The 23,255-nt window shown below is 32.5% G+C and overlaps 3 protein-coding genes and 1 non-coding gene across 4 annotated transcripts in view; 2 read left to right on the top strand and 2 right to left on the bottom strand.

The window, feature by feature from the left end:
• Nucleotides 1-708: 708 nt before the first annotated feature.
• Cdk4 (Cyclin-dependent kinase 4) lies at nt 709-6,298 on the bottom strand. Its single transcript, XM_085188026.1, has 7 exons — nt 5,948-6,298; nt 4,592-4,760; nt 3,827-3,968; nt 3,112-3,279; nt 2,500-2,660; nt 2,170-2,305; nt 709-1,915 (listed from the first exon to the last, which is right to left on the bottom strand). The coding sequence occupies exons 1-7, from the start codon at nt 6,060-6,062 to the stop codon at nt 1,829-1,831; spliced, it is 978 nt and encodes a 325-aa protein (XP_085044152.1). The 5' UTR covers nt 6,063-6,298; the 3' UTR covers nt 709-1,828.
• An 840-nt stretch (nt 6,299-7,138) lies between these two features.
• TRNAP-CGG (transfer RNA proline (anticodon CGG)) lies at nt 7,139-7,210 on the bottom strand. The gene has a single exon. It is a non-coding gene; the product is annotated as a tRNA-Pro (tRNA).
• Nucleotides 7,211-9,968: 2,758 nt separating this feature from the next.
• The window catches only part of pwn (calcium-binding EGF-like domain-containing protein pawn), a 44,215-nt gene continuing 30,928 nt past the window's right edge, over nt 9,969-23,255 (top strand). The window contains exon 1 of the mRNA XM_085188121.1: nt 9,969-10,108. The gene's annotated coding sequence lies outside the window, so the exon portion shown is untranslated. The remainder of the gene's footprint in view (nt 10,109-23,255) is intronic.
• On the top strand, nt 19,294-22,116 carry LOC146537392 (uncharacterized). The gene has a single exon (XM_085187778.1). It carries the CDS (start codon nt 20,229-20,231, stop codon nt 21,477-21,479), a length of 1,251 nt encoding a protein of 416 aa, XP_085043904.1. The 5' UTR covers nt 19,294-20,228; the 3' UTR covers nt 21,480-22,116.

Genomic DNA, 23,255 nt, shown 5'->3' with positions numbered 1-23,255 from the left:
CACTATCAAGTAACTCATACACTCGTTTGCATCTATGTTTCCATTACAAAAACCGGATAAACGCAATGATTTATCCGGTTTGGCTATGATTTTTTTTTTCACAAATGTACTTAAGGGTTTTTTTCTTAAGAGGTACGGAACCCTAAAAAGTTACCGACAATATTTCATTGGTAAATTGTTTATTATGTGACCTACAGCAATAAGAAAAAAGTAACAACTCATAGAGCACTTAGTGTTAAGTAAGACACACCCTCTTCTATTCCCCGTCTGCTATTTTAGACATTGCTTGTTAAGTGAAGGAATGACACTAATTCAATCTCTGTCCTATCCAAAAATTAGAATGCTCTATTAAAATATTTTTAAATTTAACCCGTACTTCAAATAACAAGGATTGAGATAAGTCCAATCTGAACCAATTATTACCACAATAATGTGTAAGAACGTAGGTATTGTTTCGGTCTTACCGCCATAGTTAGTGCCATTGTCTGCGTTCGAGGTTAATGTACGATACAGTGTAATTATATTCGTTAAAGTGTAAGCTTTTTTGCGTTTCCCTAATTTTTTGGTGTTGATTTTGTAGATTTGGGAAGTTTTAAATAAATAGCTTCACGCTGTATCCTGATAAAGGTAAAAGCTAGTTAGGAATAAAGTGAAATGGCCACGAAATTTAAATATGGTTAATATATAGGGTTAAATAAAACAAAAGAATAAGATAAAATCATTACGTATTTAATTTATCAATTGTAGCTTATTATATAAATTTTAAACTTACAAAAAGGAACCTGAGTTTTTCTTAATAAAAGAAAACAAAATACTTAAAATCTTACAATTACTTATAAATCAAAAGAAAGTACTTTTCAAACTATAGTCCGTCCTGTCTTGGAGTGTTAGCATCTGCTGCGTTTGATTATTTACTTTCTGAGCATGAATGAAAAATATGCGTAAGTTCGGTAAACCTCCACAGAGGCCACGATTCATCGACCGTACTATAGTTAGTAGTTTTGTTAGACAAGAAGCCATAATTAAAAGAATGTTTTGAATTTTTGAATATTTTTTTGATAGTAAATTTGATTTCTAGTTATAAGTAGAAGATTTTTCTTTATTTAAATGTTCGTTTTTGTTGTAATATTTGGTTTTATTCAGTTTTTATTTTCTTTTTTGTAAATTAGATTTTTTAATCATAGGTTTTCTATGATATAAAAATATTTAGTTTATTTTTTAAACAATTGAAATCGAAATTGACTAATATTTTGAATTATGTTGCTAATTATGCTAATTTAAGCCATATGTCAAAACTAATTTAGAATTTTTAGATAAAGATTATTGTTATTTTCATGGTATTGAACCCTTTACTAAGTAATGATAGGGTTATACTTATAAAAAAATAGTATCTTATTTAATTAAATTGTTTTTTAAACTTTTTTTTCTTACAACGGTGGTTAAGCTTAAAAGTTATAATATAAAAAATAGGTGGGCTTATTAAAAAAATATATCTACATATAGGCAAAAATTATTTTTAAAAAAATGTTGTCTAAAATGACAAAATGAAAAAATATAAAATGGTTTTAAAAAAAATCAAAAACATATTTTATGTACCGTTTAAAACATTTATGATTTAGTTGAAACTAGATTCATAAAGTTTCAATAATTTTCATTTTTCTTTAACATTCATTCATTTTATTTTATTTTTTAATTGAACTGCTAATTTCTTCAGCTAAATTCATATTAAATTACTTTGAAATTTATTTTGTAGCAATTTTTAACGTTTTTGTAATGCATTTTTGTACTCTTAATGTACTTTCTTATAGCAGAATATAGTTTTATTTTATTATGTAAGCGGTTCTTCTGTGAAATACGGATGTTCGAGACAATCTAAGGCGGTGAGACGTTTCGCCGGATCGAAAATCAACATACCCTAAAAAAATAAAAGAATGTTAAAAGAAATTTTTCTTTTTGTTTTCATTTAAAAATAATTAAATAATTATTTTTTTATTATAGCATTTTTATTTCCCTCAGTTATGCCGTCGTCTATAACGATTGGCATATATCTAAATGAACGCGATAGTTGTGGATCTGAAAGTCCTAAAAGAGTCCGAAAGAGGTGAAAAATTGCACATTACATAAAAAATCGAACCCACAACCAAACAAAGAAAATCACAAAAACCTTACTTTAATCATATCCAAAGCATGTAGATGGCATCTGGGCAGGATATCCGCTAAATCCTGAGCGGGATAGTCCGGGAAGCTATCTGGGACTATTGATACGTTGTCCGGCCATTCGTGGCGGGGTGGGCGACCTATTAACCTGCATAAGGGTAAAATGTTGGATTTGAACAAAAAAATTTAAGCATAGCGGGATAGGAAAATATAATTTACTTAGAGCAATTTAACTATAAGATGTTTACGTTCAATTTACTTATAATATAATTTATAATATTTAAATATATGAATTAAATTAATGTATAAAATTAAAAGCAAAGACTTCACCATTATACTCACCTAAAAATACAATGCAATTGTTCAGAATCACATGAGCCCTGCAACAATGGCGATCTAGTGTGCAACTGAGCAAGCACACAGCCACTGGACCACACGTCCACTGCGGTGTTGTACGACGCGCCCAGCAACACCTCCGGGGGGCGGTACCAGAGAGTCACTACCTGGAAGCAGAGAGATCTGTGTAGTGGTAGAGAGATAAAACAACCTGCTATGAAGAAAGTTTGAGTGAGAAAGGGCAATCAATAGGAGTCAGTACCTGACGGGAGAGATAGAAACCTCTAAATAGAGTGATAGAAAGGGATAGATTCCCCGAAGGTGCAGGGATCTGAGGAGAGAGGTTAGAGTGGTGGAAGAAAATAGAATAACCTGTTGTAATGAAGATTAAGAAGAGACAGAATGATCTACAAAAAGAGCCCATCTCTGGAGAGAAGGACATAAATAGAGGGGTACCAACAAATAAATCACGATACAATAAAAAAGCGATGTTAAAAAGTTAATAATTTAATAACGTTATATTATTTTTATTTAATTTTTCCTTGATGATCTCTTTTAGAGATCTGGAATTGGAATCAAACCCACACCCACCACATACAAAAGTTATGAAATACATACCACACTAGTTAATTTCATTTCCGTATCATAAGTCTTAGCCAAACCGAAATCAGCTAACTTCACGCGTCCCATAGACGTAACTAACAGATTGTGCGGCTTCAAGTCCCGGTGGACTATTCTGTGAGAGTGGAGAAAGTCGACACCGGAGAGAATATCGTACGACATACTCTGAAAATAAAAAATATATTATAATTCTTATGAATTATATGTTTTTTTATGTGTGTTTACTCTATTACTTCTAAGGGGCCGTCTATTAATCATGTGATGATTTTTAGCATTTTTAAATTCCCCTACGGGACCTACAGTTACAGTGTCTGTCTCTGTTAGCTTTAATAGACTTGCTTAAGTATAAGTAATAAATTAAATAACATAAAATATTAAATATCACATCTATTGGGACATATCGTTTCGATTTCAGCACATCGGGCAGGGCAATGTCTGTTTATCTGTTCGATAAGAACCTTAGTGAAGGCTTAGTTACCAGAGTAGAGTTATGGAAGGTATACAAGAGGCGCGCGTTCAAATCCTGCTACGTTCAACATTTTCGTTTTCTAAAAAAACAACAAGTACTTTTATTCCATTCCTAATAGTGGGATAACACTTGAAAAGTATTTTCTATTCCCAAGGGAATTCAACCCACAACCGTCGCCTTTGTACACACCGAGATTTGAGATCTATATATATACTATGATATAAAATATTTAAAAAAACCTACCCTAATCCTATTTTCAGATAGCGGGCCAGGAGCTCTCTTCAAATAAGAGTCTAAATCTTGTTCTACATGTTCAAATACTAGAAATAGCACTAATTGGTGATCCCTTTCCATGGACTGACCACCATGGCATACGTCTAGAAGTCTGAAATATTAAAAAAAATAGCTTTATTTTATATCATGCATATAGCAGGGTAGGTAGACGGAACCAATTTTCGAAAAATCGCGTGTCGAGAGACGGAACTCAACGCCGCGCCTCGTCTTGTCACTAGAACTCGTGCCTCTGCCCCACGGCTGATTCGAAAATAATTTCGAAAAGGGATCGAACCCACTACCAGCATCCACTGAGATGCGATGGCCTCCAAAATATCCATTTTTAACATTTACAATTTAAAAGATATACATACCTTTCAAAGTCCTTCAATGCAGCAAAACAAATTTATATTAATATACATTTTATGGTACTTATTTAAAGTCAATTTATTTTTAAAAATTATCTACTGTTATATCAATACATTTTAAAGAAAAAAAAATTAGCTTCACGCTGTATCCCGCACACAGCAGGGTAGACAAAAAGAAAAATTGGATGTATAAAATATCCATGTTATAAACAAACAATTAGAATATATGATTAGATAGAAGTTATGCAATCTAGATTTAAATAATATTTTGGTTTTTAAACTATTCTCAAGTATATTGGTTGAAACCTCTATTCTCAGAAACTAATCACTGGTGGTGAGGGTTGAATATATCTATGTATATACATACCTAACAATATTAGGATGTCTATATGCCTCCAATTGTCTTAGTAAAGCAATTTCTCGTAAAGTTGATAAAGGTATACCATCTTCTGTCAATGCTACTTTGACTTTTTTCATAGCAACTATTTGCCCGCCATTGTGAAGATCCCTGGCTTTATACACTGTTCCATATGCTCCTGTAAGAACAGATATAAATATGTTAATTTTTTTGTTTCACACTGTATTCCTCAATTTAGGTTCCTCATATTGTTAATGCGACTGTGGTGTGTTTAATTACCAGTTGGGAGAGTAAACTATTTAATTTTTTTTGCTCTGGTAATAGGAGAAAGTGCAGCATTGCGATGTACTACTAAACATACAATGTCTCAACTGGGCAGAGTAAGTTAATTATGAAGTTCATTTAAGAATTTAAATAATAAATTGTTATTATATAATTCACTAACTAGATTGATATAAATTATATTAATATGATAAGTCACATTTTGTGTAAAAGCTAGTTATAATTTATTTGTCGTACAGAAAAGACATTTACATTTTTATATAATTTACAGGCAAATAATTTGATTAAAATTATGTTTTTTATTCATATCATAACAATTTTTTACTTTTCCGAAAAATAAGTCTGCTGCTTTATAAATTATTAAATAATATTATCAGAAACCACACAAAGAAAGTTCTAAATATAATTTTTCATAAGCCTTATTACCATAATATTAAAAAAATCAAATATATTAAATATTTTATAGACAACATATACCTTAATAAATTACAATCTATAATGAGAATTTCACTTAAAGCTTTTAAAAAACATGCCATAAGCAATGTAGAAATTTGTTTAACTTAAAATACAAACAGAAATAAACTTTATAAACAGACAAATAAAGATTAAAATTAGGCAAGGCTGTATAAAACATAGCAAATGCGCAAACCATTAAAAAAATTGAAAAATGAGACAGACATATTGTTAACATCGTTCTATCTCAGTCGTTCACGGACTAATTAACTTAGGTCCGGTTTAAAAATGCATTTAACAAAGTGACAAGTATGTTATTCTTATAATTTTATAGTTTATATTCATGAAGTAAGAAAATAATATTAAATAAAGAAGTCAGGTATTTTGTGTTAAGACACTCTGTTCTTTATTTGTTTCATGCCCACTGTGGGTTGATTTGAGCACGATTCAACGAAATATAATACAGATTAAAAGAATATAATGTAATTATAAAAATTATAATTAAATAAACGATTTATTTATACAATTAACAAATAATAGTTAGTAGAAAGAAACAAAAAAATGCGCGAGAACGCCATAACCGGCACATGGTGTATTTAGGTTATTATCTGCTTATAAACTAAACTTTACCTGTCCCTATAACATTGAGTTCTTCATATTTCTTTGCCGTTTGAAATAAAGCACTAACATCACTTATAGACGCCATAGCAGGTGGACTTTGAGAGGAGCCGCTTCCATCAGACATGTTTTGTGTTTTCTTGCTATTCTTATTTAAATGACAAGGTTTTTGTTATTTAAACCCAGTATAACACTCTATGAAACATTCACTATTAACTATAAGATACTATTTTTATATATTTTTTTCATTTCACTATTAAAAGTTGATAAAAGTTTAATTTTAGTGAACTTTTGTAATCGTTAATACTGTCTGAAACTCTGAACACCTGTTGTACTATGCGACTAAATTAAAAATAATAAAAATATAAAGATTTGATTGTAATATAATGACATTGTTATTTTGTCGGTTAAGCTTTTATTTGTTTGGCTGCCAAAGCCATCTTGTGTTAAAAGAAAAAAAGTTTTTTTCATGTATGCACTAGATGGCGTAATGCTTATTAAGATAAATAATTTTTAATCTGTTTCAAATAATAATTTAAATTATTTATAAAAAATCAATTTTAACGTATACAATAAAAATAATGGTTATTTTTTTATATGTTACACAACAAAATACAGAAAAATATAATAAAAAGCTAACTTTATGGTATAGGAAATACGAGTAGATATTCAGGTTTTTTTAATATTTTTTTTATATTAATTATAGATAGTGTGCAAATTGTACATATAATTCAATTACAAAATAGGATTTTGTTTTTAAGCATTTTTTTACAATCAATTACATATAATTGAAGGACTTTTATTTTTAACGCTAGATGGCAGTATATTAGTAATAAATATTTTATAATAGGTATTTTTATTAAGAAAAAAAATATATAATTAAAAAAAAAATGTATGAAATTTGTCTATTTTTATCATTATTATTGATTTTCACACACGTGAAATCTATTAACTTATAGCTTTCAACAAACAGGTATTAAAAACCTAAACTAAGCACTTTTTTTATTTAAAAAAACCATAGTACTAAGTACGTTAATCTTGTAAATTTATTTTTTAATCATCTACTTTTAAAAAATTAAATATAAATTGATATTAAAAATATAAAATTTACAATAATTGTATAATTATGCAAAAAAATAATTTATATAAAAAAAAAAACTATTAAAATGTGTTTTCTAGCGCATAATAAAAAGGTATTTCATTGGGCTCGTCCGGGATTTGAACCCGGGACCTCTCGCACCCGAAGCGAGAATCATACCCCTAGACCAACGAGCCATATCAATCTATAATGAATTTATAAATCTAATTTTAAATGACCGGTTTTATGTATGATTTCATATTAAAAAGAGAGAAAGAGATGTTAGGACACTCCGTTCTCAACTTTTCGTCCAATTTTCCTGACATTCACAGACTCGACGCCGCACTGTGATGAAAATTATTAAATTTATTTGATTTGATGTGAAAATAGTATGGCAATCTCTGCCATCAACCAAAAATAAAGAAATAAGTAAGCTGATGTAGCATAGTCGGTCTGTAAACGCGACAGTTGTGAGTTCGATTCTCACTCGGATCATTTCCACGGTCTGGTAACAAAATAATAAACAATGAATGCTGAATGCCTCATTTAATTCCGGCACTTAGCATGCAATGTTAAAAAAATGGCAGTAAACGATGAACGGAGTGTCTTAACACTAGGATTCCTTTTCCTACCCGGGATATAGGTATTCACGTGACACTAATCAATCATGTGCAAGAAACATCTAACAAGATGATATAAGAAAAATGATTTATATAAAATCTTCTTTGAACTAATCTTAGATATCTTTAATTATAATAAAATCCTAACTGATCGGTGAATTTACATATGGAAGATATATGAAAAGAAAATCATTGGGAGCAATCAACCTGTCACCTGGGAAGGGTTTCAAATTTCAATTACTAAATTTGTCAAAAACAAACAAATAAACAGTTTAAAAATAATAGCGGGTCTCAGTAAGCAATAGTTCGTGTATACATATATGCATTCAATTTGTATTAGACGTTGATTTATATACACCGACAAAATCTAGAGGCGTGATGGGTGGCGGAACTCAACGCCTCTTTAGCAGAGCGAGTGGAAATTGAAGAAAAAAAAAATATATATATAGAAAAAAATCTAATAATAGTTTCTTTTTTTGTTAATGTTCATTAATTTATTTTTTTAGCTTCACGCTCGGCTGTATTCCGCATATAGCAGGGTAGGCTAAAGAAACCTAGTGTCAATTAACATTCTGTTTCCCAATTTTCGAGAACCAGGTGATGAATCACTTTAATCTCCAGTTTCCGTTTAATTCTTTAGAATGAAAATAAAAAAAACACATTTATTTACGACGTCATACGTCTCTATTTCATTGAATTACAATTTTGTAGGTAAGTAGATTTACATTTTAAGAAATCCTTATCAATTTTTTTTACTGTTCAGTAGCACAGTGGGTTACATCGAAAGTGATTGTGACATTATTGTGATAGACAGTATTAGACATTGTGATTTTTTTGTGGAAAAGGACAAGTCAAACGATACTCAAAGGTACGGGTCGCCTGATGGTAAACGATCACCACCGCCCCCGACCCCACGCAACACCAGAGGAACTACAGGTGAGTTGCCGCCCTTAAAATTGTTTGTGTATAATTTCTTGTTGAATGGGCTATCCTATAAGATCCTATAAGAAAAGATTTTTTCAATTTGAAAGTGTAGTTCCAAAGAGCGTATCTAGATATATTTTCTGAATAGAACTGGATTAAAGCTTCCTGTCCTACGCCCATGGTAGTTCCTGAGATTAGAACGTTCACCCAAACATTTTTTTCAGCTTTATAATATTAGTATAAAATGTACATATAGATAGATGTACATACATAATTATGTATGCGTTAAATATAACATTATAATATTTAATGATTTCTAAAAATTTGCCGTGTCATCTCAGTTCAAACTTAAAGAACCAAGTAGTGAGTCACTCTATTCATCAGTCATCATCAGCCCATTTTTATCGAATTTATATAAAAAAAAATAATATAGTAACCTAGTACGTTATTATCGTCATTTTACGTAATTTCATTTTCCATTTTCCGCTGAATTCAGGCCAAGAAATAAAAATACTAAATATTTCATTTTACCGAATGGAAATCGAACCCATAATCGTCTTGTTTTCACACGCTTGTGCTCTCCAACACGAGGGCCTCGCTTAAGATTTTTTGTCCTATAATATATGACTTAATCATATTATCACTTATACTTAATATTCTAAACCAGCGTTAACCTGCAGCTTTGTTATGATGATGATGTAACAAGGATTTTTCAGGAGAAGATTTTTCAATTAGAACCAGTAATTCAATCAAACAATTAAGAAACTCCAGCTTTATAATATAAAAATATTGGACAGATATGCTGATATATATTAATGGACAGATATGCTGATATATATTAATTCTTAGTTAAATGTATATGAATATAAACAATTATAATTTATAATATTACAGATACGTACCCACAGAACACATTTACTCACGTACGTACCATTATCAATTTTGAGATTAAATCATATAACGCGTCCTTTATTTGTGGCTGCCGTCGCGTGGCAATTATTTCCGACACCATTTTATAATTTTAACTTCTTAAAAATTATATTTAAGACCAAGAAAACTGTTGAAACTACAACAATTGAACTTATATCAAGTATAAATTAAAATATTATTATAAAAATATGGATGTTAAATAAGAAATCATTGCCTATTTTAGAAAGTTGAGCGCGAAAGGAGAAAAAAATTACCGCTACACGACACTGTACAGCTATCTCGCTCATACATATGAGATATACGTCACGCATCCTTGTCTAACACACATTGGCTGTAAAACGTCAGTCAACTTTAGACCGTCGCGAGGAGTGCACATTGCTAAATAAAAATGAAAATTATAAACGAAACTTTTTAAAATATATCAAATTGTATTCAATTACAGTTCGATTTGTTTAATTTTCTCGTGTAAGAATTAAATAAAGTGTGTTATAGTGTTGTAATTTTAAATAACAAGTGAAGCGGAACTGGTGTTGTGCGGTGAAAGTTTACGTGATATTCTTATAAGTGCTTTTTCGCTACTTACAAAAATAAATTATAAACAGACTTTTTTAACTATAAATAGTAAGTATTGTTATATTTCATTCATAATATAAAGCTTTAAAATATGAAATAAACACAAAAGCGTTTTAGAATGCAGCCATGCAGTGGGTTCTAGAAGCTACTATTTCTTTACAGGAATATTCTAAGAGATTTTTTTTTTTACTAAACTTGAATTTATAATTACATCTCTATGTTATTTCACATTATTCTTAAAGAAGTAGTATTATTTATTGATCTAATTAATTTGCTTTACTTGCATCAGCTTGTTGCCCATCATGTATGTAAGTAGGTGATGACTGAGGAAAGCGGATGTTCAAGATATGAATCTTTTTTGTACAATTAACTATCTACGCCTAAAATTGTCACTAAATACCTATAAAATACTACGCTTTACGCTGTATCACGCTTAAACAGGTTACGAAGAGGTAACTTAGCATGAAGACACTACTGACAGTAGTGTCACTACTTCCTGCAAACTTTTCAAGACATTGCAAGTCGTGTGGTGGATTTCAACGCCGCGCTTTGTCTACCAGAGCAAGGAAAAAATATTCTCTCGCAAGTGAATTGAACCCACAATCATTCGTAGTTCCATTGCCACAGGACAGCCTCTAAATATAATTTCGAGCTTTTATTAGATAGTGGTAGATTAAAAATAACTTAATCTTTACCTTACATATTAAGCAAGGTGGTCAATGGGAACCTAGTCAGCCTAAATCACTCCGTTCCCATTTTCAAAAAAACCTTTCAGAAACGTCATTTTATCTAATTATGCTATAAAAGCTGTCCTTTCAACATAATGATAACTTAAATTCCCGTTGTTAGTGTAAGTTCTACGTAGAAGGAACTTGGTAACCCAGTGTTAAGACACTCCGTTCTCCGTTCCCCACATTTCAGTTCCCCACTGTCGCCATATTTTTGAGCCATTGCGTGTTGGGAGGCGAAACTCAACGCCGTGCTTTGCCTCGTTACCAGAGTGAAGAAATGAAAATATTGATTAGTTTACAATTTATGTTATATGGAGATAACTAAGAGTTTTGTATGAATGTTTTGTGATATGACATGATAAATTTCCTTGGTAGCTGGCCGCCATTTAGCCTATAGTGGGTTATGTAATGTTGCTCATAGCCGTCCTCCTAAAAAAAGTCCTAACAAAAGAATTTGCAAATGCGAACCAGTAGTTTTTGATCGTTGGTAGCTTACTGGAGGACTGACGCTACTGACATTTTCATATAACTAGACCTTTCAGATTTGAAACTTAGTTCGAAATTGCAATGGCCTAATTGAATAAAAAATATTTTAATTTTATCTTTTAACAAGCTTTTATTAAGTCGTATGTGTATTTAGGTATTATAATAAAATCTAAGAAAGTGAATTTGATCCACTTCTAATAATTATATCATCATGAAAATTGGCAGTTATACGTGACTTGATACGATGATATGGTATGATCGAGCTGGTCTGATGATGGAACTAGGACCTGAATAGTGGAGCTCTTCAGAGGTTACTTGAGTTTAGGCTCCATGTAATTTATAGGTCAAGCTTATTTTAGTAGTTATAGCAATTGGTGTAGAAAAGCGGCTTTTATTTTTAATAAACTGTAATATTGTTTGTTTACGTAAAGGGCAGTTTTATTATACGAGAAGTGGCTATAAATAATGGGAAAGTTTGAAATAGAGTGATGAGTCACTCAACTATTAATCTAAAGCAAACCGAAAAATACCAAATAATAATATTTTCTGTTATAAATGACTTCTAAAACTCTACAAAATTTTAATTGCTAGCGATCTAAATGGTTAACCAAGCGGCTTAAGAACATTCTGTAGAATATTAGGGTTTTAGAATTTAGCTTCACTTATCCGGGTCATTTCTGTGGCCACCTCAGAACTTTTGACTGGGTGAACCGATTTTGATTATTTTTTTTTGAAAGCTGGTGCTTCCTTTGTGGTTAAAAAATGTAATTATTTAAAAAATGTAATTATTTTAAAAATGTACCTCTTTAAGGTTTAAATAATAAATTTTGATCGAATAAAACTAGTATTAACGGATTCCAGGACAGCAAAGTGAAATACTGGATTCACAAGACGACACGCAAAATTCCGGGACAATCGCGAATTACCACGACCATCTACAGTCATACGTTTCAAGGACGGCCTAAACTTAACAACAAACTATCGTCTTCTTTTATTTTATAGTATGATTTCATTTGAATTCGATATATTAATTTACATATTATAATTACTTGGATTGGATTCAAAGGGCGCAGGACCGGACGGAGTGGCGAGAATTAGGGGAGGCCTATGTCCAGCCGTGGACGTTGAAAGGCTGACTTACTTAAACAGGAAAATATGTACAATATTAACTTGTTATATGAAATATTATTTATTAACCATAATCTATAATAATTAATTAAGCTTATAAATATCTTGAATTGAGGCCTGGTGCAGCTCTTGGGGCAAGCGTGTGACTGTAAGCGGGACAGGTTGTGGTTTCGACTCCCATTCAGAGAATATGAGCCAAAGTGCGGTGTTGAGTACAGCTCCTCAACGCGCAATACCTCAAGAATTCAGCGGAAGTTGGGGAAACGGAAGTGTCTTAATGTAGATCGGATTATCATCACTAGGATGTCAGGTTCCCTTTGCTACTCTGCTATATGTGGAATAGAGTGCAACGTAGAGTCAGGCAGTTGCATAAGGTAAGCGCGGCGGTTGTGTGTTCGATGTCTAGTCGTGTCGGGTTCTTAGCATCCATTTTCTCACTGCTGACACCAAACTTTGACAATTATTGACTTGGTAACATTTCCAGGCCTAATGTTGGGGTCTAATGTTCCCCCTGCTTATCCTGCTATATGCGGGATACAACGTAAAGCTAAAAAGAAATCTATCAAGCTACGTACATATAGGTAACTGGCAAGTTTCGTCTCATTAAACTCAGTTTCTTAGATTTTATTACATAGGTACCTAGTTATATGTTGTCCTAATAAAATTCTCTCGTATATCACGCGGAAACATAATTAATTTATAACGTTAATAAACATGTATTAAGTAAATTTAAATTGTATTTCCTTGTTATTGTTATAATTATAAATTTAGTATTAAAAGGAAGTTGCGGTTAATGGAATTAAATAACTTATTATTTTTCGTAAATGTACTAAATAATATGACACCGTATTTGCGCATGTGGCCTATATCCCATCGATTTCTTCTTAGCTTCAAGCATTTTTTTATTCATCAAGTAGTCAACGATATGTTTGACATTGTATGTATTGATAACTGAACTGACTACTGTTGTGTGAAATTTATTTCCATTCCTATTGTGTCATAGAGTCGTTTGTGTTTATTTATTATTAATTTATTTACACATACTTTTAAAGAAAATATAAATAAAAAGATAATTCGAGATTGCCAGTTTTCTGAGAATACATTGGTTTTACCGAAGACGTTGTACGTAACGACATAAATAATGCGTAATATCGTTTAATTAGAATACCTTGTTGTTGCGGACTATCATCTATATATTGTACTATGAATATAAAGGAGTATTGTTGCTTTAGAATTAGGCGTAAAATGGAGAACGGAAATGTCCTCCCAGGTTCCCGTTGCGTACCCTTTTATGTGTGGGATACAGCGTTAAAGTAAAAAAATGTAAAGCAGACATTTTAATGATATTAGGTACATAAATGATAAACTAATGTCTACTTTCATTTGACGGACAGTTGCAACGGTTGCAAGTTCAATGCCACATTTGGGGCAAGTATTTAGTAACAAAATATTTCTTTTTCATTTATTCTCAATAATGAACGAAATATTTAATGCAATGCCTTCAGAATTCGGCGGAAAGTGGGAAACTGAGTGTCTTAGCGCTAGGCTCCTTCTACTTCCCCTGATACATGCGGGAGATAGTGTAAAGCTAAAAAAATATTTTAAAATAACTTACATATTCTATCAACGACGCCTACAATTTTCTATTCAACCGCTAATGACTCCAAAGGGTCAGTTCCCTTCTTATTAATGACGGTTGACCGACCGGTTTACACTCGGAAGGTATTTGGGTTACTGGCACTACCTGTTTACGTTGTAATCCCAGTTGGAGGTCTTTGTAGCCCAGTGGAACAGTCTTTGAGTGTAATCGCAATTGTGAGTTCGATTCTCATACGAGTGATTACGTAAAAAAATATTGAACACGTCGTGGCGTAGAGCAAATTCTACGGTTGTGGATTCGATTCACACTGAAAGGAATTTTTTTTAAATATTTTTTTTTTATATCCGCGCTCTGGTAACGAGGCAAAACGTGGTTTTGAGTTCCCTCACTTAACACACATTGTCTTAAAATTTTGGCGGAAATTGGGGAAACGGAAATGTCTCAAAGAGGAATGGAGTGTCTTAAAACTAGGTTTGCATATCCTGCTCTATGTGGGATTCATTACTGTAGGTAAAAAATAATATATTTTTTTTACCAGATCGAAAAAATAAAAAAAAAATCCTCCGACTGGAATCGAACATGCAACCCGCAATTCATAATATACGCGCTACGATAGCATAAAATATAGGACATGCATAAAGATAACAAACATATTGTAGGTATTTGCATAACCTAAGTAAACGTATGAATAAAGTTGGCACGCCGCTCGCTACCGACGCGAGGTGTATGACCGATGACTCCTTATCATTTATTATCAGACGAGCTGATGTAATCTATTGCATTTAATTGTTAATCAAGTTCACGTTATTCCTTTCGAGGAAATGTAGATAATGGAAATATATTGAAAATTAGTATAAATATAGCCTATTTGTAGACTCGATAAATGGATCCAATACAAAAATATTTTTTTCAATTTGTTTTCTTTATTATATTAATATAGATATAGAAAATGGAGACTTTTTCTTTAATAATAAAAATAATAAACTTTATTATTTTTGTAAATATAGGTTAATTTAACATAGGTTAGTTATGCGTTAGTAAACGCAAGTAAAATTTGCACGTCGAATGCCGCGTTTAATACGCCAACGACGGGTGACTCACGTCGCCCGCGACCGACAGCGTCCATATCGTAACTATGCTAAGTTAGTTTTATCATTATTATCATAATAAATATTTTATAGAACCACTTTAAACACGACAGGTTGTGAGTTCGACTCCCACTTGAGGAAATGAAATATTTAATATTTTTATTTCTTTACTCTGGTAAAGCTAGAAAGTTCTGCCACTCGATACGCAATGTCTCCTGTAATCCGCGGAACGTGGGGACCAGAAATGTCTCAATAGGGACGGAGTGTCTTAACGCGAGGTTTCCAGATTTCATCTAACTACCATGCTACATGCCAAAAAAATATTGAAACCAACCAAAACGGTTTTCCAGAGGAAGCAGGTTCAATTTGTGCTACGTCAATATTTTTTTTTATATGTTTAGTGAATTCTGGTAACAAATCAAAGCCTAGCGGTACGTTCTGCTACTCTAGTCAATACACAAAGTCACGAAAATTGAACGGGTCATGGAGAACGGAGAATCTGCCTACCCTGAAAAACGTAAAGCTCTTTAAATTAAATTGTATGTAAAATTAAAATTATCTCGATGGTTGCGTCGTGCGCCGGCGCAGGATTACTCTGTTAGCATTCGATGTACGTAAAGCTTTTGTTATCAAGGTTATTATCGAACAAGTTCATGTATTTTAGTGCATTTTAATTTGTTTTTTTTAGCTAAAGCTGTAATTGTGTAATAAAATTTTATATAGGTATATGTGTTTATTTGTATGTCAGTCTGTGTGTAGTTTCCAAACGGATGAACCCATTTGATTTAATTTTTTGTCTGAATGGTGACTTATCGATTATCTATAATGAAAGATTGTCAGCTGTTTTTTACTTGTTTGCTTACTTATTGTTGTGAGGTTTTTTTAATTTAATTTTATTTTTATAATACGTGTCGTTTGCAACGTCTGAGCCTTTACGACTACGTTTGAGCGAAGAGAGCCTCTTTTGGTATTAAATATTAAACTGGCCCGGCATCAGGCTGTAAAAGCGGCGGTTGTCCGATCGATTCCCACTCGAAGAATATTATTTAATTTATATCCATTGCCCTGCTATAGAGGTGAAATGCAGCGTATGTTTAAATATTGGTATGTTCAATATTCTATGTCTTCTAAAAAACAGTACTAAATTATATTTCATAAAAGTTATGATAAACATAATTTACCTACATTTAGCGTACCTACTTAGTAACAAGTAGAGACGGTGTCGGTCGCGGGCGGCGTGCGTCCGTTGCGTTGCGCCGGCGCATGGAACGTAGCGTGCGACGTGCGAAATTTTCCTTTATCTTCAATATTTATATAATTTACGAATCATTGCGTTTTTAGTGGCGGATTTTAGCTCCGTTTTTTGTTGCTACCGGAGCAAAGATAAGGAAATTAATTAGATTCCTCAAATGGGAATCGAACCCACAGCCGTCAGCATTGTTTGTTAGGTTACGTCAGTACGTTCTATTGCTGCGCTACGATGGCCCCTAGTTACTCAACTTTAAACATACCTATATATTTTTTATGAGCAGTGATTTCTCACTAAGTAGCCTTCACTGGAAATTGTTTCATATGAATTATTTTTTCCCTTCCGTGCTCCCTCTCCATTGCGGTTAACCTTATGAGTAATATGGGTTGAAATTCGTGGAATTTAACACCGCATTTTTTCGTTATACTGGGGAAATGTTAGGGTTTTAAATGCGTATATTTTAACGTTCACTTCCCATAATAAGCTACATGCATCTTTTTCTAAGTAGGTCTTAAATAGTTGTTTTTATATGTAATATTTTTCTTAAATCTAAAAAAATTTTAAAAATGTAATATTTTTTTTTTATTTTGTAGCTCGCTATTATAATTTTTTTAGGCAATAACACAGAATCATTTGAACTCTTCGTCGTCTTTACGATCAACAATCAAATAGTAGCTACAAGGTTACGTGAAACGTAAAAACCACATCGTGAAAGTCGGTAAATCCGTTTCAAAGTAATAGTTATGTAACACTCGATCCGAGTTGACTCATACGGATGTCCAGTTTGGACTCATTTTTTTAAGTTATGTTTGTGTAATACCATCCTAGTTTTGAGTGCTGTCTTTTAAAAGTGGGTAACGGAGGGTTTTAACACTAGATTTTCTCTCTCTTTCTCTACTCTATTGTATGCGGTAAAAACGTAAAGCTTTTATTAATCTTCATCATAAACCTGAGTTTAAAGCTAGACACAGGCTTCTTCAATGATAACTGAGCTAGAGTTTTCATTCGTAGATTTTCTTATTAGGGTTTCACACCAAAAGGTTACGACTAAGACTCAACTCTCTGTCTCTCTCTGTCCGTCTGTCACCAAGCTTTAAGTATATCATATACCGTGATGGTTAGACAAAAAACCAGAATTAAATAAATATTAAAGAGAGTTCCTATACAACAAACGTAATAATGGTAGGAAGCTGTCGTGCACAAGTCCGACTACTTAGCAGTCGTGTACTAAGAACGTATAGTTTAGCAGTCACAACGTTTGGACGGTTTCCAAAAGGCACGGTCATTCAAGGCCCGCTACGTTCAAATTTTTATACGATTTCTAAAAAAAAATTTTCGTTTCCTGAGTGGGGAATAACGTTTTGAAATCTACAATCCGAGAAACTGCGTGTTGAGTTGCGGAATTCAACGCCGCATTTATTGTACTAGAGCGGAGAGCTGAACATAATGCATTTCGTGGGAATCAAATCTACAACCGTTGCGTTTGCAGTCAGACGATGTCACAGTGTGCCACGACGGACTGTAGTACTATTGTGTAAAACAAACAAATGAATAAGACGTAGATTTCACATCGGGTTCATCGTCATACAAACGTGGCGGATGTTACTTACAACATTACAGTCGTTATGCGAAGGAAATGTATATGAAATATGAATTTTAGAATCTGTATATAGTAAGGTAGGCGGAGAGAGTGTCGGAACTTAACGCTACAGTTTGTTTGTTTGTTTGTTTGTTTGTTTGTTTGTTTGTTTGTTTTACACAATAGTACCTACTACAGTCCATTGTGGTATACTGTGATATCGTCTGACCGTAAAAGCAACGATTGTAGATTTGATTCCCACTCAATGTTCAGCTCTTCGCTCTAGTAAAACAAATGCGGTGTTGAGTTCCGCAACTCAACACGCAATGTCTCGAAAACTGGGCAGGACCTAAGAAGCAAAGTATCTTGAGATCCTAGTCCACTAGGTTCCCTCAGCCAACCCTACTATGCTTCACGCTGTATGAGGGATACAGCTTGAAGCATACCTAAATAATATTATAGTAAAAAGCTAAATAAACAGTAACTCGTAGGTAGGTTGGTAATTAAAATAAAACAACGGTTCTTACATAGTTCAGTCACGCGTACAACGAACGCGTCAAACTTGAATGGAGCTAAGTGTGTCACAGTCCACCTGTCACACCGTTATGTGATACAGAGACATCCTACACCCATGTTTTACTATAGGGAAATGTTGAAAATTATATTTTTTTTATTTATAGCAATCCCCCCCTGAAATTTGTTTGGTGGATTTAAGGCATAAAGAAATAGAGAAAGAAATCCCGTTTTCTTTTCCCGTAGGAGACTGTCCTACAGGAAAGGATGTTTAGCTAAGAAGACTGCCTTATTTTCAAGACATTGTGTGTTGAGAACTTGAGAGGCAAAACTCAACTTCTATCTTGTGTTATTTTCTGTATTTATACAATGTAGCTACAAACATGGTTGCCTTTAGTTAAATCAAAGTACAGTGTTGCCATAGCAAGCTAATGTAGATAATTATTATCACCGGTAAATATAACAAGTTAATAACAGGAAAATGTTATGTTTTAATTTTAATTTATATTATACTAGTCGCCACCCGCTTTGTTTGCGTGGACTTTAAGATGTAAAATGGTGAATCAAATTTTTTCTCCTTCCTGTAGGAATTTCGAGAAATCCTCTCCTAGTGCTCACCTAACTTGTTAATTAAATATATTTGATAAAAGTTAATAAAATATCTGTAGTCACTAAACTATTCTGGTATGAGATTCCCCCCATTCCCGCGCCCAAGAGTTCCTTGGTTTCCTGTAAAATGTAGAAAATGTAGATACGCTCATTTGACTCTTATGCCGCGAATTACTGATAAGAATTATAGAGAGAATGTATCAATATATTTAAAAATGTTTGTAATCATTGTAGTCTTAGTATGTAACGTAGTTATGCACTCACCCAAACCCTCAGTATTAGGTTAAGCGAGATTATTCCGCTGGCTCAGCGAGACCACCGGAGTATTCCCATTATTGTTATAAGCACTTTTATTGTTTCGTAAAATTCATGTTAAATGTCGCAATACATTATAACTTTTGTAATACAAATACTTTTAACTTTAAGAATTAATATTGTTGTGATCTCCAAATCGATCAGACGTATTAAATAGTTTTAATTTAAATTAGTATTTTATTTTTAAAAAAGTAAATTCTCAATTAGAAAGTTTAACTGGCGCAGCCGGTAGGATAGTCTATCAAAGGTCTGCGTGTCTTGTAGATTTGGGTGTCCAAATTCGCCCAAAAATCGCGAGTACAGTGCGAATAGACTTAGGCTATCCACGAACCAAAGAAATAAGTTGAACAAGAAGATGGGATCAGCGATCGGTCGGTGAGTAAAACTCTTTGCCTTCCTTTTTTTTCTTATATTCCCACATTCTATTTGAGATTTACAATAAAAATAAGTGGCGTTATTTTGGGATTGAACGTCTCGCATTATAACGTATCTGGTTTTAATATAAAACTCTATTAAACCTGTAGTTCTAAGAAAAGTATCTCCATAGACTAATTAACGTCTAGAAGTAATATTATTAAAATATTTTAGTAATTAAAGAAAAATATATATATAATAATTAATGATCTAAAAATCGATCGTAATTGTTTTTATGTATTATGAAATAAAATAAAAAAAAAAAAAAAATATTATTTTATTGTGTTTTATTTTCCTACTATTTTTATATTTTTAATTTACTGTGTGCTATTTTATATACATAATTGTTATATGTGTTTTTGATATATTTTATATTTTTGTGTGTGTTAAATTAGTAAAAAATAATTGTAATTGATTTGAAACTTCAGAGCTCTCTGTTAATTTTTACTCTACAAAATGGAACAATCGCGAGAAATTCCTTTAGCGTCAAATAGCGTAGTACCAATACCCAATGAAATGTTACGACTAATTCCTCTTTTCGGTGGCGACAAAAGAATATTAAATTTATTTTTTAGAAAATGTGAGTACATTATAAATAAATTTCGTGGTCATCAGCAGCAGAATATTTATGTTTTACATGCTATAACTAGTCGATTAATAGATGATGCCGCCGCGTTGTTATCTGAGCGTGAGGATATAGAGACGTGGCCTGAGTTAAAAGAATTATTGGAACAACATTTTGGTGACCCTCGTAGCGAAGAATGTATAAAAATTTCTCTCGAATCATGTAAAATTAAATCAGGGGAAAGTTATTTAGAGTTTTGTAACAGAATACAAAATATTCGGTCCCTGTTAATATCTAAAGTAAATTTATCGGCAGATGAAGAAGTTAAAAATGCGAAAATTGCTATTTATAACCACACAGCCTTAAATGTTTTTCTCTATAATTTACCAGAAAATATGGTGCGTATTGTGAGACTTAAATCACCTAGTACATTAGAACAAGCTCTATCAATAGTTTTAGAGGAGGTTAATTTTCATGAACAATATCAACTTCGTAATCGCATTCTTAATAATTCAACGGCCCCGAGGCCAACACCTAACGTCGCAGGGTCGTCATTTACACAAAATAATCTTACCCCTCAGCAAAAATTTAATTTTGGAATCCATAATTTTAGACCTCAATTTACACAACAACCAAAATTTGAATATAAACCGCAGCAAACATTACTAAAGCCTCAACCGTTCGGGTATAGGCCTCCCCAAAATCCACAATTCGGATATAGGCCTCCCCAAAATCCACAATTCGGGTATAGGCCTCCCCAAAATCCACAATTTGGGTATAAGCCACCCCAAAATCCGCAATTTGGGTATAAGCATCCCCAAAATCCTACTATGACACCACAACAGTTTGGTCAAAGACCACCTCAGAATAATCGCTTAGAATCAACTGACATATCTATGAGAACGGCACCCCCGCGACCTCAAATAGCGCAACAAGGTTTTAGGTTAAATGAAACTGATTTACAAAATGAAAATTTGGAATACGACTATTACTACGATTATGATCCTTATGACTATATGAATTACGAACCGTATGGTGAGGACGTGCCTTATGCACCTATTGACGAAATAGACAATTATATTGTAACTCCACCAGCCGAGGAAAATTTTCAAACAGAAGCCTCGCAAAAGAAGAAATCATAGAATTAAATTGTGACCCGAATCTTAAATTACCTCATATTTTTATTCCAGAAATTAATGCAAAATTAATGATTGATACTGGCAGCACTCGCTCGTTTATTAGCCCCCGTATTGCTTACCAATATTTTCATAATTTTATTAAATATGAACCTTTTAAAGTTATTAGCACACATGCTTCTAGCCTACACAAAGAAATTATTGAAATTCCCTTATTTCCGACTTTTAATACTACAGATTATCATAAATTTCATTTATATGATGTAGATGAACGCTATGACGGACTTATTGGAAACGATTTACTTAAACAATTGGACGCAATTATTGACCTCAAACATTTATTACTGAGAACTAAGACCACTGACATTCCTATAATTAATAATTTGAATTATCTCGTTCATTTACAACCTCGGTGTGAACAACGAGTAAAGATCCCTACTGATTTACACACGGGAGAAGCAGTAATTGAATTTAAAGAGTTTACACCTGGTATACGAATGCCTTCTGCATTAGTAAATTGTATTAATGGATATGCATCAACAATAATTCAAAACACTTTAGATAGACCTATGACTTTGACTATTAGCAAAGCGTTTAAAACATCGAGTATTAATATTTCAGAATGTAACTTCATAAAAAATAATAATGAAACAATGACTGACACCGACGAAATATTGAAACAAAATTTAAAAAAAACTTAGATTAGACCACACTAACGAAACTGAACGTACTAGAATACTAGAATTATGTCACGAATATAGGGATATATTTTATTGTGATGAACTACCCTTAAGTTTTACCAACGAAGTTAAACATAAAATCCATACTAAGAGTGAAGATCCTATTTTTATAAGACCATATAGGCAAGCTCCTGCGCAAGCAGACGAAATTAATAGACAAGTTGAAAAATTACTCCAAGATAATGTAATAAGAGAATCACATTCCCCGTGGAATGCACCTGTTCATTTAGTTCCCAAAAAGCGTGATGCATCAGGTTTAGTAAAATGGCGTATGGTAGTCGATTATCGACGTCTTAATGAAGTGACTGTTGACGATCGTTACCCACTACCTAATATTACTGACCTACTGGACAAACTTGGCAAAAGCTTATACTTCACTACGCTTGATTTGGCAAGCGGTTACCATCAGATAGAGGTAGACGAGCAAGACATAAAGAAAACGGCTTTTAGCACGCAACATGGCCATTATGAATTCCTTAGAATGCCGTTTGGCTTAAAAACAGCCCCAGCAACATTCCAAAGGGCTATGGATAGTATATTAAGAGGGTTACAGGGAATACATTGTATGGTCTATTTAGATGATGTCATTATATTTTCAGCTAGCCTAGATGAACATATTCAAAAATTAAGAACCATTTTTGACCGACTTAGACAGACGAATTTAAAAATCCAACTAGATAAATCGGAATTTCTACGAAAAGAAGTAATTTACCTTGGACATACAATAACAAAAGACGGTCTTAAACCAAATGACGATAAAATTACTGCCGTATTAAATTACCCAATACCCAAGACGACAACTGAAATAAAATCGTTTTTAGGTCTCATTGGATATTATAGGCGGTTCATTAAAGATTTTGCTCATGTTACAAAACCATTAACGTCTTGCTTAAAAAAACGAAATAAAATTGTCTTAGATAAAAATTATATGGATGCATTCAACAAATGTAAGGAACTTTTAACAAATGCACCCCTCTTGCAGTATCCTGATTTTGATAAAACTTTTATTTTGACTACTGATGCTTCTAATGTCGCGTTAGGA

Source organism: Heliconius melpomene, chromosome 7, assembly GCF_056956725.1.
Source record: "Heliconius melpomene rosina isolate 202511_hmr_F chromosome 7, ASM5695672v1, whole genome shotgun sequence".
Taxonomy (NCBI): domain Eukaryota; kingdom Metazoa; phylum Arthropoda; class Insecta; order Lepidoptera; family Nymphalidae; genus Heliconius; species Heliconius melpomene.
This window is presented reverse-complemented; position numbering and strand designations above follow the sequence as displayed.

What these genes read in the sequence shown, in the direction of transcription:
- Cdk4 (XM_085188026.1), bottom strand. Translation starts at nt 6,062, where the DNA reads ATGTCTGATGGAAGCGGCTCCTCTCAAAGTCCACCTGCTATGGCGTCT. An exon ending in ACTCAATGTTATAGGGACAG is followed by an intron (nt 4,761 to 5,947) that starts GTAAAGTTTAGT and finishes CTGTTCTTACAG; the next exon opens with GAGCATATGGAACAGTGTAT. An exon ending in ATGCTTTGGATATGATTAAA is followed by an intron (nt 1,916 to 2,169) that starts GTAAGGTTTTTG and finishes TTATTTTTTTAG; the next exon opens with GGTATGTTGATTTTCGATCC.
- LOC146537392 (XM_085187778.1), top strand. Translation starts at nt 20,229, where the DNA reads ATGGAACAATCGCGAGAAATTCCTTTAGCGTCAAATAGCGTAGTACCA.